The 17,460-nt window shown below is 43.1% G+C and overlaps 1 protein-coding gene across 3 annotated transcripts in view; it reads right to left on the bottom strand.

Moving 5' to 3' along the window:
• Positions 1–527: 527 nt before the first annotated feature.
• Positions 528–17,460, bottom strand: part of HMGCR (3-hydroxy-3-methylglutaryl-CoA reductase) — a 54,504-nt gene continuing 37,571 nt past the window's right edge. For all 3 annotated transcript variants that reach the window (XM_073584093.1, XM_073584091.1, XM_073584092.1), the window contains exons 15-20: positions 5,394–5,499; positions 5,144–5,314; positions 4,752–4,892; positions 4,513–4,671; positions 2,261–2,415; positions 528–2,149 (exon numbers count right to left, since the gene is read on the bottom strand). In XM_073584093.1, coding sequence (XP_073440194.1) covers positions 2,095–2,149; positions 2,261–2,415; positions 4,513–4,671; positions 4,752–4,892; positions 5,144–5,314; positions 5,394–5,499 — 787 coding nt within the window. In that variant the 3' untranslated portion in view covers positions 528–2,094. The remainder of the gene's footprint in view (positions 2,150–2,260; positions 2,416–4,512; positions 4,672–4,751; positions 4,893–5,143; positions 5,315–5,393; positions 5,500–17,460) is intronic.

Raw genomic sequence — 17,460 nt, 5'->3', positions numbered from 1 at the left:
CCGTACAGATTCATCTCAACTAAAAGCCGAGATCCTTAGATCAGGAACACAACATACATTTATAGGACATTTCATAACTTTCCCAAATTCCTAGAGCACATCCTGCATTGTACTACCTAATTTATTATATATTTTAGGAGTCAGTCCATTTTATACCAATTCCCACTTCCCCAGAATGAACACTGACTCCAGAATGAACACTGACTCCGACCCAGCAGCTCAGGCTATATGGATGGATTCTGATTGTATCTTTGCTGCTATACAAGCCGTAAAATTAGCTTAGAGCAACTATGAAGCGATGACTTGTGGAGGGAAAAAAAAAATAAATATCCGTATTTGTAAGGGAGTTTACTTTCCAAGAAATGGATTTATAACAACTCGAACCCTTATAACTTAACTGTGATACGAGCTTTTACATCGCTTTGTGCCTCTGATGGGCATGGATACGTTACAGATCTCTTCCTCCGTCTTCACACAGATTTACACCACTTTTGGTAAAATAAGACAGGCACCAACGCAGACAAAACTTAAAAAAATAATTACATTTATTCCAGTAAAGTAAAAAGATCATTTTGATTTTATATACAAAAAAAAATCTGACCTTTTATTAGGTAAACTTCCAAAGAAACACCAGATTGGGTAAAATAAAACAGAAACAGATGCTTTATTCATAAAGAGGTGACTTCTTTACCAGCATGAGAAGAAGCGGGCACAGGCACCGGCCATTATCGTTATTAACACATTGATTCCAGGTCATTCATACATCGCTAAGCTAGTGACTGCCAAGTACTGTATCATACAGACTGCTAATTTGTTACAAAAGGGTGAAACTATTATTATAAAAAAAAAAAATGTCCAAAATGTGTGTTTTTAAACAGCCGTATAAAACTGGACCCAATTCTATGTTGGTCAAATCAAGACTAAGGGTATCACACAGGCTGCAGCATCACATCTGGTGTGGTAGCGATAGACCCCCAGGAAATATTTGTCTGTCAATACCAGAGAAGTTTGTATTTCAAATGTTAATCGCTAGCTTGAGGGTATTTTTTTTCATCTCAGTAGCGAAGGAGTAAAAAAATGGTTTTGAAAAAAATACAAATTTGTGGGGAAATGAAAAATATACACCTGCTGGCATGTTAAAAGGTATAGATATGGCTTGAGGGTATGTTCGATCTCTGCTTGTTTAGAGTCAAAAGCAAAATGGCTTTCCTGTGGCTGTCGAAACATGCTGGGAGTGGTAGTTCAACAGCAGCTGGCAACCAATGGTATATGGGATCTGTGGCTCTCTACCTGTTGCTTTGCAGACAGGAGTTGCCACAGAGATGCTAAGGGTATGTGCACATGTTGTGGATTTGGCCCTGCGGATCTGCAGCAGATTCTCCTGCGGTGTACAGTATCATTTTAATCAATGTAAAACAAAAAACACTGTGTACAAGCTGCAGATTTGAATCCGCAGCATGTTAATTCTTTCTACACCTGCTCCATTATAGAAATCCACAGGGGAAATCCGCACAAAATCCACAGGAAATCTGCACTAAATCCGCATGTAAAACGCAGGTCATTTTACCTGCAGATTTAGCAAAATCCACACGGAAAAATCTGCAGCAGAAGCTGCAACGTGTGTACATACCCTAAAAGGAGGCACAGGCTATGGCTAGTAGAGGGCAGTGTAGTGTGCGCTTTGTCTTCCTTCCTGAAATCACGCTAGACGTGTAAGGAATAAATTAATTTTTCCTAACTAAAACAGTTATATTACAAACATATGATTAAATAAAAAAATAAACGTTCTCTGAACAAAAATGCAAAGTAGCTTTAAAGTTAATGAAACGTCCATTGTGAGCAACGTAAAGAAAACCCAACAACTTGAGATCCGAGCTTTTCATTGATTTAACTGTTGCTTCTGCAGCAGACACATCAGACAGTGATTACTGGACATGAGGCACATAGACCTTTATTTAAAGCAGACTGATGCTGGTTCTGTCTTCTCATGGTGCCTGCACATCTTTCTTTTCCACCTTTACTCTATAGCAAGTTTCTGTTAAATATCCTCCTATGATCCAAGATCCAAGTGAGGTTGCTGCAGGTGGTAAGGGCTCATGCAACCTTCTTTATACAAGTACCGGGCATGTCTTGAAGGTTGATTTTGGATCTGGAAATAAGAAGTCCATTGATAATTTATTTATTTATGGCACCACTGGTGAAGATAAAAGCCTTAATGCCAGAAATTACAATACTTTAATGAAAATACCCTCAATATTACCTGTTGTGGACCATGTGGCTCTTGACTAGGTGACCAGCTGCCAAGGCAGCCATTAAGGAAAGTTCTCCTGCCATTACTGTGCCACAGACGATCTGTGCAAGCTGGCAGGCATTTTTGCCAGGGTATTCTGTGCTGGCTCCTTGGACTCCTAGCATCTGTACATAAAGGAAGATTTCATGAATACATAGCTACCATTATTTACAGCTATCAGGATTTATTCTGCTCTAATACAGTGTGACATTCCTCACCTTTTCTTTCAACATAAACCTTTCATCTTAAAGAAGCACTCGTATCAAAATGTTTATCCTCTTAATATATTGCAAGTGCTCGAGAGACATGTTCGAGTCCCCACGTGACTGTTACACTGGCAGTCAATGCGTGTTTTCTGGCCGTCTATGTCAGGCAATCCCGCATGTTTTGCGGCTGTCTAAGCAGCCACAAAACATGTGAGCGCTGCGAATCAAATATGTAATTCGAACACCAGTGATACTCCGTGCATATCTGCGCACCCTAGGCAAACCCAAGTGACGAGCACTTGCACTCATCACTAACTGCAATCATCGTATTCTATAGCAATGCGTACTGACAATTGCTCATTTTACTTTTCTACCCACTGAAAGGGAGTCTCTCAGCACAAAATGATGGCTCAGACCAAGTACAGGCGCTCACGTGCACCATGATGTGGATTTAAATACACCTTCCCTTCTGCTTGGTTTCCCCTCCATCTCTACCCTTCTCTCACCCAAAGAACCCAGACATATCAAGCAAAGAAGAGAAGGGTGGAGATAGAGGGAAAACAAGCAGGTAGGAAGGTGTATTTAAAGAATTGGCCCTGTCATGGAGCGCCAAGCGGTGGGACTTTGTCAGCACAGAACGACTGTTCAAAAGGAGTCCCCCTTTAAATCTTTTTTTCCATTAGGTCTATGATATCATGTGATTAAAAACTGACTACCTGAATCTTTCTAAGCTCTATGTAAAAACAGAAGGTGAAGTTTCCCTGTGTGACTCATCAGTCATTGCAAAAGTCCCCGGCAGGAGGAGGGAGCGGAGCAGCTGGGTCAGGAGTTGGAGAGGGGAAAGATAAATGCAGAGACAAGAGAGTTCATGTTTCTACATAGAGCAGAGAAAAGATAAGAATTAGCTGGGTAAAAAGGCAAAATAAGCACACAGTGTTATATAATATGACGATTGCAATATATTAAGAGTATAAATACTTTGATGGGAGGACGAGTGCTTCTTTAAAGCAGTCCTTTCAAAATGTGCATGTAACGTAGTGTAGATGAATTTAAATACTTTTCGATCGCTGACTTCCCCAGTTTCCAGCGATGCTCTGCTCCCCTTCTAGCTGTTATAAGCGGTAAATCACTTTTGACAGATTACACAGGGACCACTGTATGGGGCGCAGCTACTACTTCCAATGTAAGTCCATGGGAACCAGAACAAGGCCCCATAGACTTACATTGTGAAAGCAGCTTCTGGCTCACACATAATCCCTTGAATGATCTGGATAGTCAGACTTATTCATGTAATCCAGAAGAGTGGAGCGGTACTGGAAACTAGTGAACTTTGAGATTGGTAAGTATCTTTATAGGTAGCACGCTGGCTCAGTGGTTAGCACTGTTGCTTTGCAGCTCTGGCGCTCAAATCCCACCAAGGATAATATCTGCAGCTAGTTTTATGTTCTCCCCGTGTTTACGTGCATTTCCTCGGGGTCTCCAATTTTCTCCCTCACTCCACACACATACTGATAGTTTGTAAAGCTGTGAAATATGATGGTGCTACATAGGCAAGCATAATAAACAGCACCTACACTACATCACATTACAGAAAGGATCAGGGGGTAGACCATTTTTTTGGGAGTCATTCTTTAACTAGCTCCTTGACAAAATATATATAAATCCTACTATATAATTGGTATAATGATCTAAATGTATCAGATACTCTATGGAGAGATGTGAAAGATTTATCAGATGGGATTCACAGCCTAGTTCACATTGTTAGGTCAGGCACTGGCTGTATCAGCTGCTAACATAGGCAGACTTTCCTCCAAATGATGCTGTACAATATTACATGCTCTCTGCAACAGCAAAATTGATAAAGAGCCTGCCATGACCAGAAACGGTTCATTCAGTGGACTCAAAAAGGGAATCTGGCTTCTGAAACCCCTATTAAAACTGTTGACGTATACCAAATTATCAGGTGATTATTAGCAGTGTGCTTTGGCTTGAGAGAAAATCCTTTATTGTACGTACTTGTAAGCAAGCCTGTTGTGGGGCCAGGTTGGTGCCTCCTCCCACAGTACCGATCTCTATAGAAGGCATTGTACAGCTGATGTACAGGTCCTCGTTCGTGGGACCTGTAGCTTCCATCAGTGTGATGCAGTTTGAGCTTCCAACATTTTGGGCAGCATCCTGCAAAGCAAATTTTTATGATATATAAGTTACTCTATGTAGCAATGTTGCGTATTTTGTCAACTTTTCCATCATCTGACCTGTCCACAGGCAATGTAAATTGCAGTCACAATATTGGCCGCATGTGCATTGTAGCCTCCGATGCTGCCCGCCATCGCAGAGCCCACCAAGTTCTTGTTAATGTTCACTTCAACCAATGCAGCTGTGGATGTCTTCAGAACCTGCAGGCACAAGACATATGGGTTGTGTCTGACACCACGTAAGACAAGTTGTAAATTGTTAGAATGGTTACTTTTTTCCTAGCTCATGCAAATAGGTTATGTCCGATTGAATCTCAATCATTCAAGTGAAGACCTTTTTCCCAAATCTAGTGCAAACATTTTAACTACTCAGGAAAAACACTTCATTACTCCTGGGCACGCACCAACCAACATGAAAACTGTGCAATAGAAACTGTTCAGTTCCTGCTTACCTCTCGCACCACATTTGCTGGTATGGTGGCTTCACAAACAACGGACTTCCCTCGACCATCTACCCAGTTGATTGCAGCCGGCTTTTTGTCGGTACAATAGTTACCACTAACGGCAAGAACTTGGAGCTCAGGAAATTCCTCTTGTAATCTGGAAAGAGCCTTTTCAGTGCCCTGTAGCAACAGGATACAATTTTAATACTCCAAAAAATTTAAAAAAAAAATTAATTTTCCAACAGACAAGGCAGTTTACCTTTGAAATCATGTTCATTCCCATAGCATCTCCTGTTTTAGACTGGAAGCGAATGTATAAATTTCGCCCGGCTACACTGGTCTGAAGTCTCCCAAGGCGAGCAAACCTAGCAAGCAAACAAGGTGATACGTGAGGGAATGGTTTGGCATTAATACAAACTGAAGTGGCCACTGAATACTGCGGTGCAGAAAAGCCTCCAGCCGAGCAGTGGGACGGCCACGTATGTATACTATGAGTTATTTTTAATGGTTTCAACACTCCAATTAATTAATACCAACTATTGATATAGTTTCAATCAGTTATACTCAGCTCTTTGAACCTTCCTAGAAGGTCATTGAAAATTGTTTCAAGGAGATGTTCAAATTGTCCAAGCAGAGCAAACAACTGGCTTACACTTATCTACCAACAAAGGACCTTCATTGCCATAATTAGATTATCTTGTGCTCCGAAGCCCCTCCTCCAGTTTGCTGTATTTCTGCTATGTGGCACATAGGATGCCCCCTCCTCTAGCTTCTTGTATTATATACTGGTTAAAACAGGTATTGAGGGGGAAGTGTTTATAGCCAATGGACAATAGACTTGTGACATCATTCCCCACATGGTGGGGCTGGACACACCTTTTAGCTGGACATTTTAAAAGAACTAGGACACATGTGCTCAATCTCTCTCGGGCTCATGGAGGATGACTGGTCGACATCTATCTGAATAATGTAACGTATGAATAATGCTTGTTTCTGATTAATGCATTTGTATTTATAGTTTTATATTGTTTATTATTTAATCTTATCATTTATTAAGTAAATCAATTTAGTAAATTCAATTCTTGTGTGAGCATTTTCTTATTCATCACAATCCATTGGAACCCTTACAATACAAATTGGTGTCAGAAGCGGGATTGTTTTGAATAAAAATGTTTGCAAAATTGAATAAGTTTGTTAAGAGTAGGAAAGCAGTTGAGAGTAGTGTCAGATCTTTGCCAGAATGGGTGTTACCAGGAAAGTGGACCCCAATGGCACAGGAATGTAACAAGTATATGGAGGGACAGCAGTTATCAAATCCCCAGGAAGTGGCTGCAAAATTTGATCTCTCAAGGTATGATGCAAAAGAGCAGAAAGCTGCAGCAGCCGTTGGATGGATTTTTGTGCAAGTGTCCCAAAGATTACAGGAGGAGATAGACAGTTTGCGTTTAGAGCTGCATACAGCTATAGAGCAAAGGATTAGCTTGCAATCAGCCTTGAGAGACCAAATGAAGCAGCAAGACAATATGCAAAGGAATTTTGAAGCTTATGTAATGAAAAATGTGAATAAGAATAGGCGCAGGAGGAGACAGCGGCCAGTGTCAGAGATTTGTACTGCACAGATTAGAACCATGATTGCACGTGAGAAATGGTCAGATTTGCTAGAATGGGATGGCTGTGAGACAGATGAGGAAGAAAAGCAAGCCAGACCAATTGTGACTACTAAAACTAGGAGAGAAGTCACACAGTGTAGTGGAGATAGGATGGATGCAGGAAACGCAGCTACAGGAGCAGAAGCTTCAATGACTGAAGAAACTAGGAATTATACAGCAGGAGAATTATCAGAATTAGCTACTAGGTACAGGCAGCAAGCAGGAGAACCTTTGTTAGCATGGATTCTCAGATTATGGGATCAGGGAGCCGATACTATAATCTTGAACCGTCTTGAGGCAGTAGGACTTTGTAGTATTTGTACTGATCCTATGGTGCGTCTAAAAATGAGGCGTGCAAGGGACACTACAGAGACTTTCTCTTTATTGCATTTGGTGAGGGATTCTGTGGCACAAGTGTATGACTCTCCCATGGAATTAATACCACAGACACGATGGGAGACTCTTGCAGATGGAGTTCAGAGATTGAGAGAAATCGCAGGTATAGGTGGCATAACTCGCAATCCTTTGCCAGATCTGAATGATCACTTTGCTGTTGTTGAGGATTGGAAGGGACCAGATGCTGCAATATTGACAGTATTGATGAAGAATAAGTTCATAGAAGGTGCCCCAGCTGCTTACAAAGCCCCATTATTCACTATGTTCAGTGCACTTATGGGAAATTCCACTAATGTCTACACAGCATGCAATCTAATCTCCCAGCTATCTGCTCTAGAGAGAGCAAAAGTATCAAAAAATAGTACCGTAAAGAGAGTAGATCAAGAAAGGAGAAAAGAGGATGATACTCAAATTAGAAAGAGCAGGACGGAGTTGTTTTGTGACCTGATAGCTAGTGGAGTTCCATTCCAGGAGATAGATGGGATCTCTACAAGTGACCTGTTGAGGAGATGGCAAGATCTGAGGAGGAAAGGTAAATTGCAACTCGCCAGACCCAAGAGGGTGGCGACAAATGAGATAGGGGGTTGGAAAGATAGAGGTGGGACACCTGATGGAGGCATGCAAAGCCCCCACTGTAACCGCCCCTTGCACTCTTCCAATACCATGGCATACTACACCCCCTGCCAAGATTCCCTCCTGGACTAATTATAAAAGTAATTGAATATCCCTGAAAATTGTTGTTTGAACAGTTTTTGCCATTTTTTTTTATGTCTAATGATGTTTGTTTCATTCTAGAGTTTCTTACAGAAATACTCATGTGAGCATACTGTGACGTATGCGCTGGCTTATATATGATGATAAATTCTCCTGTGAGCATACTGTGACGTATGCGCTGGCTGATCTATGAATTGGGTTTGGTCTTGGTGATGCATAAATGTGCATTCCTCACCTGAGGGTTTGTGATAGACCTTGATGTTTTAAAAGGCAAAAGACCACAGCAGATATAAGATGATTCTGTATGTGGGAGCCATTGTGAGAGAAATATACAAGGCAAAGAGGGAGTGTCATTACAGACAATGAATTTAAGACTGACCTAAAGTTAGATGACTGATAATATACTGGGGAATTGACAAGATAAATACCACCATGGTTACTTACCGGTAGCCGGTTTTTCCGGAACCCATGACAGCACCACATGAGAGAGGGATCCGCCCCGCCAGGACAGGAACCTACTGAAACATAAGGGGCGGCACCTCTCCCCCGCTTCAGTTGGATTACAGAGCATTTGAGAGGACTTCCCGGTTAGTTACATATTTATCCAACACCACATCACACAAATACACCCGACTATTGTGCACACCCAAACGGTGAAAAGGGGGGGAAATATACGGGTGCTGTCATGGGTTCCGGAAAAACCGGCTACCGGTAAGTAACCATGGTGGTTTTCCCTTCACCCATGACAGCACCACATGAGAGATTCTGGAGACTTCGAACACCTTAGGGAGGGACCACCGCTTGCAGCACCCTTCTACCAAAGGTCAAGTCAGCAGAGGAGGACAGATTTAGTCTATAGTGTCTAAAGAAAGTTGAGGGTGAGGCCCAGGTAGCGGCCTTACAAATTTGCTCTATTGATACCTCTGCTTTCTCAGCCCAGGAGGTCGCCACGGCTCTGGTGGAATGAGCCTTGATGCCGTCAGGAACCGGGACGCCACTAGCTGAATAGGCTACACTAATGGCCTCCCTAATCCATCGGGCAATAGTCCCCTTTGACACTCCATAACCTTTCCTAGCACCCTGGAAGGCTACAAATAGGGACTGGGACCTCCTCCACTGGCTGGTTATAGACATATACTCTACTAGGGTTCTTTTAACGTCTAAGCTATGAAATTTCTCCTCCCCTGGGTTTTTCGGATTCTCGCAGAAGGAAGGGAGGACAATCTCTTGGTTTCGGTGAAAGTTAGTTACTACTTTTGGCAAGTAAGCAGGGTCTGTTCTCATAACCACCCTATCCTGGTATATCTGGGTATATGGTGGGTTGACTGAAAGGGCCTGTAAGTCACTAACTCTACGTGCCGACGTTAGAGCTACCAAAATGATGGTTTTTAGAGTGAGATTTTTAGTTGAAATCTGCTGTATGGGTTCAAACGGCTCCTTCGTAAGGGCATCCAGCACCAGATTTAGATCCCATGGAGCTATTTTCGGTAAGGAAACTGGCCTAGATCTGTGGCAAGATTTAATAAACCTGGCTACCCATCTGTTTGCCGCTATATTGCAATTGTATAATGCACCCAGCGCTGAAACCTGTACCTTGAGGGTATTAACCGCCAGGCCTAGCTGTAGGCCTGCCTGCAAGAACTCCAAGATGGACTCGATTGGGGGTTCTTGACCTAACGGTTTTCCCAGGAATTGTAGGAATTTTTTCCACGTTCTGCCATATATGTTGGTTGTTATTGGTTTTCTACTTTTCATTAGTCACCAACCCCGGGGAAAACCCTTTATCTCTCAAAAGTGACCTCTCAAATTCCACGCCGTCAGATGGAGCCCCTTGACTTGTTTGTGGAATATCGGCCCCTGAGCTAACAAATCTGGAATCTCTGGCAGTACCCACGGGTCCGAGAGAGACATCATTTGTAGTAGTGAAAACCACGGTCTTTTTGGCCAGAACGGGGCTATGAGGATTACTCTGGCTTGCTCGTCTCTTATCTTTTTTACCACTGCCGGGATTAACGCTACTGGGGGAAAGGCATAGCTCAGTTTGAACAGCCACGGGATTTGTAGAGCGTCTACTGCCCACGGGTTTTCCCCTGGGTTTAATGAGCAGAACCTCCTCACTTGCCGGTTGCTTTTGGTGGCAAAGAGGTCGATTACTGGCTGCCCCCATAACTGTACTATCTTCTGGAATATTACACGATTTAAGGTCCATTCTCCCTGTTTTAACTTGTTGCGGCTTAGAAAGTCGGCTTGAACATTTTCTGTCCCTTTGATATGTAGGGCTGTTAGGGAAGTTAGATGTTGCTCTGCTTTGAGGAAGATTCTTTTGGCTTCGTCCATTAGGGAGTTTGACCTTCTTAACTCTCTTAAGTTGGAGGAAGCCTTCTGCTCTATGTGACCCCAAGACCCTTGGGCCATATGTTCTCTCAGGTGTGCCCCCCATCCCGAGGAGCTTGCGTCCGTCAATATTACATCGGACACGGGCCTGTGCCACAAAGTTCCCCCTGCTAAATTTGTGTCGTCTAGCCACCAAGTGAGAGAGTTTTTCCCCCTTTCGGAAAGTTCCAGCTTCCCTTCTAAACGCCCTTTCAATCGTCTCTGGGCTCACAAGATTTCCGCCTGCAGTTGTCGGGTATGAAACTGTGCCCAGTTGACCGCTGGGATACAGGCTGTTAGCGTGCCCAACAGGGACATTGCCCTTCTTAGGGTCATGTGAGGATGCTGTATTGCCGTAAGGGTCATTTCTCTCACCTTCTCTAGTTTTTTCTCTGGCAAGAGACAAACTTGACGGTCGGAGTCCAAGACGAAACCTAGAAAAGTTAGTTTCCTTAGGGGTTGAAGTTTTGATTTTTTTAAGTTTACCATCCAACCCAGTCTTTGCAGGGTCTCTGTTATCTTCTCTACCTGATGTGCGCAGTGATGTTCTGAATTGCCAATGACCAGAAAATCGTCCAAGTAAGGCACCATAATCACATTGTGGATTCGAAGGAAAGCTGTCATTTCCGCTATTACTTTTGTAAAAATCCTTGGCGCTATGGAGATGCCAAACGGAAGAGCTGAAAATTGAAAATGCCTGAGGTCGCCCTGGATGTATAAGGCTACCCTCAGGTATTTCTGGTACTCTTGGTGCATCGGGATATGGTAATAGGCATCCTTCAAATCTATTACGGCCATGAAGCAGTTGTGGTGTAACAGCTTCATGGCCGAAGTCACTGATTCCATTTTGAATGTTTGGTTCATGATCCATTGATTGAGGCGCCTGAGATTTATTATCGTTCTGAAGGAAAGGTCGGGTTTTTTTATTAGGAAGAGGGGAGAATAGAACCCCCTTCTTTCTTGATCTTTCGGGACCTCTACCAGAACTTGTTTCTCCAATAGTCCTAAGATTTCTGTTTCTATGGCTGATTGCTCTCCTGGTTCCTTTCTGACGGGGGTCACCACAAATGAAGCTCTTGGATACTGGAAGAAGGGGATTTTTAGGCCTTTATGATTTTCAGGATCCAATTGTTGGCCGATATTTTCTCCCATTCTTGAGAAAAGAGCCTCAATCTTCCCCCCACAGGAGGGCTGGTGTCATTGCGGGGATTTTTTGGCAGTTGAGGTATTTCCCCCAAACATGAACCCTGGTTCTTTTTTCCTCTTGTCGTCCCACCTTTTCCATTCTCCCGGGGGACGGCCTCGATTGAACCTTCCCCTCCGAAAGGGCGGTCTCCTTTGATCACCCATGAATCTGGGGAAGCCCTTCTTTTTATCACCGGCTTTTTCCAGGATGTCATCCAGGTCTTTTCCAAACAAGAACTGCCCATCACATGGTAACGAGCATAATTTTGCCTTAGATTGAATGTCCCCAGGGCAGCCTTTGAGCCATAACGCCCGTCTTGCGGCGTTCGACAGCCCCGCTGCTCTTGCCGTTAACCTCATCGAGTCGGCGGAGGTGTCAGCCAAGAAGGCGGCAGCTCCGTGCAGCAGGTACATTTCTCCTAATATTTTCTCTCTTGGTACTTTGGAGACCAATTTTTCTTCCAGTTGTTGCAACCAGACCATTAATGACCGGGCTGTGCAGGTGCCGGCTATTGCTGGTTTCAGACCCCCTGCCGCTGCCTCCCAAGTGTGCCTTAGGTATGAGTCCACTTTTTTATCCAAGGGATCTCTCAAAACCCCTGAATCCTCCAGGGGCAGGGCAGACTTCTTGGAAGACCTAGACACTGCTGCGTCAATCTTTGGGACCTTGTCCCAGATGTCCGTGTCCTTAGCCTCAAAGGGGTATCTTCGCTTTGAAGAGGAGGGAAGGCTACCTGACTTCTCCGGTTTCTTCCACTCTCTCTCGATTAGGGCCTGAATCTTGTCATTGACCGGAAAGGTACGCTTTTTCCTTTCTTGTAGGCCGCCAAACATTACATCCTCCAGTGATCTCTCGTACTTTCTCCTCCTGCAGGCCCATAGTGGACCTGATGGCTTTAAGGAGGGCGTCCGTATCTTCTACGGGAAAGCAAGGTCTGCCCCCCGTATCACTGTCTGAGGATGAAGATGACCCGTGCTCAACTTGATACTCCGAAGAGGAGGAGCCTGATGAGGAACTCGGGGAGGCTTTCCTACTCTTACTTTTCTTTTTTAATAATTTTTTAAGTGAGCCCTGTACCTCCGACTTAATTATTGATCTGAGGTTTGTTGCCAGGCTCGGTGCCTCTTCAGCCATAGTCCGCTGGATACAGCTGACACAAGTCCTTTTGGTAGTCTTTCGCTAAAGGGCTGTGGCATATGGCACATACTCTATTTTTCTTTTTGCTTATAGCTTTTTTGCCTCCCTAAAAAAAAAAGAAGACATAGGAAGGCCTATTACAACATTGTCTACTTTCACGGAGATCACTCACCACCTAGGAAAGACCGATACCGGGCTCTGGGGCTGCGAAGGAGCGTGCGTTCTGCGTTCTTTTGACCTCGAGGAATCCCTCGATCGGTGACTTGGACGGCTGCTGCTTCTGCCGCTCGAGCGGCTCTTGCGACCAGAAGCTTGTGATGGGGGCAGAGACAATGGGGACGGTGAGCGATCCTCCTGAGACGCCATTGTCACCCCTGCAGCCGCTTCTGCTCCTTCTTTAATCGGGGAGTGCCCCTCATTACCCCTCCCCCCCGCGACCGCCAGCCGCTTCTCCTGGCCGGCGTCGCACCCGGCGCCATGACCGTCGCGTCCTGATGACGTCAGCGGTCGCGCTCCCAGAGTCCTCTGCGCCGCTGACGTCGGTCTCCGCCCCCGGCTTCCCCTGCATGCAGGCGAAGGACGGGCGTGCGCGCAGGGGGAGGGCGGCACGTGGAGGAACCTCCGAAGGGAGGACATCGGGACGGGCCCGCACGAACCCGGGGCCCGGATCAGGCAACACCCCGGGGACTGCGCCACCAGCTGCCGACGGCCGGCGTCGCAGGTAAGTCAGCCCTGCAATTTAAACGCCGGGACGGCCCTGGGTCTTTCATTCTGACAGGCGCCGCCGCTGTCAGAGGGATTCCTTTCCAGGACAGGAACCCAACTGAAGCGGGGGAGAGGTGCCGCCCCTTATGTTTCAGTAGGTTCCTGTCCTGGCGGGGCGGATCCCTCTCTCATGTGGTGCTGTCATGGGTGAAGGGAAAAGATGACTTATTTGTACTAAGTGTTTGTCTTTGTCACTGTATGTGCTTTGTGTATTTGTCATGGATATCCCTTGATCAAAATTGGTTCACAGCCAAAGAAAAAAACCCACGTGGTATTTTTACTTTTTATTTGGTATATTTGTATTTTTTATGAGCTCATTTTCTGAATTTTAATTGCACTGTGTTTAGCATTCTTGGTTTTTAAAGGAATTGTTTTTTCTCTTTTCAGTCCATACATGTTGGATTGGGGGGTGGGGTGTGTAATTAACCTTTTGTTTGCAGGAGTGAAAGAAGAAACCTTGGCCATTTAATTAACATGTAAATACAGTGCACAGTAAATAGTTCATTCCTGCAGTAGTGAAAAAGGAGTCCATTTAATATAAGATTATATTTTATGACTTATTTTTGAGTTTTAACATTTTTTATTTTTTGGGAGCTCCCGTGCAAATTGGGTTTTGAAGAATATATATATGTTAAATGATTTCAATGAATGCTAGTTTGTTAATGTCTTTATATAGCTTTGTTCACCTACACCTGAGTCATGCAATGCAAATGTGTGGGTACCCAAAGTGTGTGTTTGTGTGTATATATATATATATATATATATATATATATATATATATATATATATATATATATATATATATATATATATATATATATATATATATATATATATATATATATATATATATAAATAAATGAGAATCTCTCCTGCTTACTGAATGAATGCATTAGGTTAAGCCAGAGTGTGTGTTGATGTAATGTGTATATTATGTAAAAATAATAATTTGCTAGAATTGTGTTAATAGCAAAATGGTTTGGGTTCGGTTTTCCTTAACATGTAATTGTACTGATTTTGATTAGTAATAACATTATCTTGTGAACTCCATGAACATGATTGTACTGGTAATTATGATCATCGTTTTTATGCAAATGTGATTGACATGAATTTGATGTGTTTGATCAGTGTATGTCCATACAGATATGATATATATTTTATGTAGTATTATTATCTAGAGTAGAAATATTTGCTACAGTAGAAAATTTCAAAGGTCATTCTGGGCACAATTAATTTGGACCAACAAACCTACGGTAATTTTGTTTGATTCATTTGATCAAGGGGTGGAAAACAAGCCACCAGGACTGAGTTAGCTCAGCCAAGACTTTGGAACTTTCAAGTATGATTGTGAACTTCACTTTCCCTCAGTGCAGGCTGTGTCTTGTGTGTAGACTGAAGATGTCCAATTGAGCGCTGAGACTGAGCCCAGATGATGCTGAACCGTCACCAGGGTGAATCCTCATGACTGCCAGCTGATGCAAATGGCATATAAAGTGAGGCCCTGAACAGCTGCAGCAATAGAAGATGAAAGGTATTCTTATGCTCAGCCATGGACACCTGCACTTCCCTCACCCAATTGCTTTGGAGAAACGAGGGGTTAATGTTATGAAGGGCAGGGACAGACTGCTCTTTAGAGTCTGTTCTTTTGCTAACCAGGGAAAGTAGTGAAGTCACCCCAAAGTGATGAGGGCATAATAATCCCCGTGCGTTCCCTGCAACAGAGACCCATTTAAAGATTGCGGTCAAGAAGATCCGAAGAAAGAAGTTTTCTACAGACATTTGATATTTCATTACCTGATGGTCCAATGTTGTTTTTGTTTTGATTTTTTCCGTTTTAAGCCAAGGATGTTATTTTTTACCAAAGCGGTTTTCTATTGGTAGCGAATAAATAAAATTTATATATATATATATATATATATATATATATATATATATATATATATATATATATATATATATATATATATATATATATACACACACACACATATATATATATATATATATATATATATATATATATATATATATATATATATATATATTATACACATAATGAAAAATGGTATAGTTTAGTGGCAGGTTACTTAAAGTGATTGAAACCAAGGGGTGGAATGTATACTATGAGTTATTTTTAATGGTTTCAACACTCCAATTAATTAATACCAACTATTGATATAGTTTCAATCAGTTATACTCAGCTCTTTGAACCTTCCTAGGTGGTCATTGAAAATTGTTTCAAGGAGATGTTCAAATTGTCCAAGCAGAGCAAACAACTGGCTTACACTTATCTACCAACAAAGGACCTTCATTGCCATAATTAGATTATCTTGTGCTCCGAAGCCCCTCCTCCAGTTTGCTGTATTTCTGCTATGTGGCACATAGGATGCCCCCTCCTCTAGCTTCTTGTATTATATACTGGTTAAAACAGGTATTGAGGGGAAGTGTTTATAGCTAATGGACAATAGACTTGTGACATCATTTCCCACATGGTGGGGCTGGACACACCTTTTAGCTGGACATTTTAAAAGAACTAGGACACATGTGCTCAATCTCTCTCGGGCTCATGGAGGATGACTGGTCGACATCTATCTGAATAATGTAACGTATGAATAATGCTTGTTTCTGATTAATGCATTTGTATTTATAGTTTTATATTGTTTATTATTTAATCTTATCATTTATTAAGTAAATCAATTTAGTAAATTCAATTCTTGTGTGAGCATTTTCTTATTCATCACAATCCATTGGAACCCTTACAATACAACGTACTACATCTTATCGTACTTCTAGATCACCGCATCCTAATAGAAACAAATCTGTTTTACGCCATAAAAGGTCCATTATAGTTAAAAGGGTTTACCATAAGAAATAAAACATGCAAAGTGTCAGGAGACCTGCTCAACCCCCTTCAAGTCTAGATTTCCCATACCACTGTGATAGGCAGCTGATTAAAGGTACTTGGACTAATATTCTAGTGATCTGCGGGGGTCCCAGCGATGTGACCCCTCAGCAAATCAGACTTCTTATCCTGTAGACCGGTAATAAATATCCATTATGGGAAGACCAATTTAAGGGTGCGGTCATACGGCCGTATTACTCGCGTGAGCATCAAAATCCTCGGACTAGTTTTCAGCTCTCCTGAGCAAGACAGTTGCATAGAAATACATGCTGTCACATTCAGGTCAGGAGAGCAGATGGCCAGTCCGAGCATTGCGATGTGATGCTTGCCCATGTAATATGACTGTCTGACTGCGCCCTAAGAATAATTATAAGCAACCCTCAGTCAAGATTCTTCCATGTTTTGCAGATATGACAGTAAGCTGCATGACCATCTGTGTGAATGTACCCCAAATGGTTCTTAGGCTGTGTGCCCACGATGCGGTTAAGCGTTTCCGCCACAATTTTGCCGTTGCAGAAACGCTTTTAAATCACATCCCATGCAATCCTATGGGATTCCGCAGTTGCTGTGCCCATGCTGTGGATTTTTACACTGCGGAATCGCAAAGCGGTAAAATCCACAGCATGTCCATTAATTCCGCAGAATCACGGCGATTCCTCCGCCATAGGATTGCATTGAAACGCTCACTTTACGCATGTGGCTATGACCACCATGCGTAAAGTGAGCACTTCATGTGCGGATGGTACCCAGGGTCTGGAGGAGAGGAGACTCTCCTTCATGCCCTAGGTACCATATTCCTGTAAAAAATAGAATTAAAATAAAAAATAGGGATATACTCACCCTCTGTCAGCCCCCGAAGTCCTCAGCGGCCCTCAGTGGTGCTGCCAGCAACTTCCCAGGGATGCCTTGCACAAAAGACCTCTGATGACAAAGCAGTCTCGCGTGACCGCTACGTCATCAGAGGTCATTTGCGCAATGCATCCCTGGGAAGTTGCTGGCAGCGCCGATGAGGACCGGGAGGACTCCGGGGGCCGACAGAGGGTAAGTATCTCTATTTTTTTACTATTGATGCTGCATAGACAGCATCAATAGTAAAAAGTTGGTTACACTTGTCAAGCACTATGCTTGACAAGTGTGACCAACCTGTCAATCACTTTTCCGAGCGTTGCTTCAAATCGCTTTGAAAAGCGCTAGCATTCTGCAA

Source organism: Dendrobates tinctorius, unplaced genomic scaffold (assembly GCF_039654945.1).
Source record: "Dendrobates tinctorius isolate UK_male_01 unplaced genomic scaffold, ASM3965494v1 ptg000083l, whole genome shotgun sequence".
In the NCBI taxonomy this organism is placed as follows: Eukaryota; Metazoa; Chordata; class Amphibia; order Anura; family Dendrobatidae; genus Dendrobates; species Dendrobates tinctorius.
The sequence above is the reverse complement of the archived record's forward strand: the minus strand, read 5'-3'. Positions and strand labels throughout refer to the sequence as shown.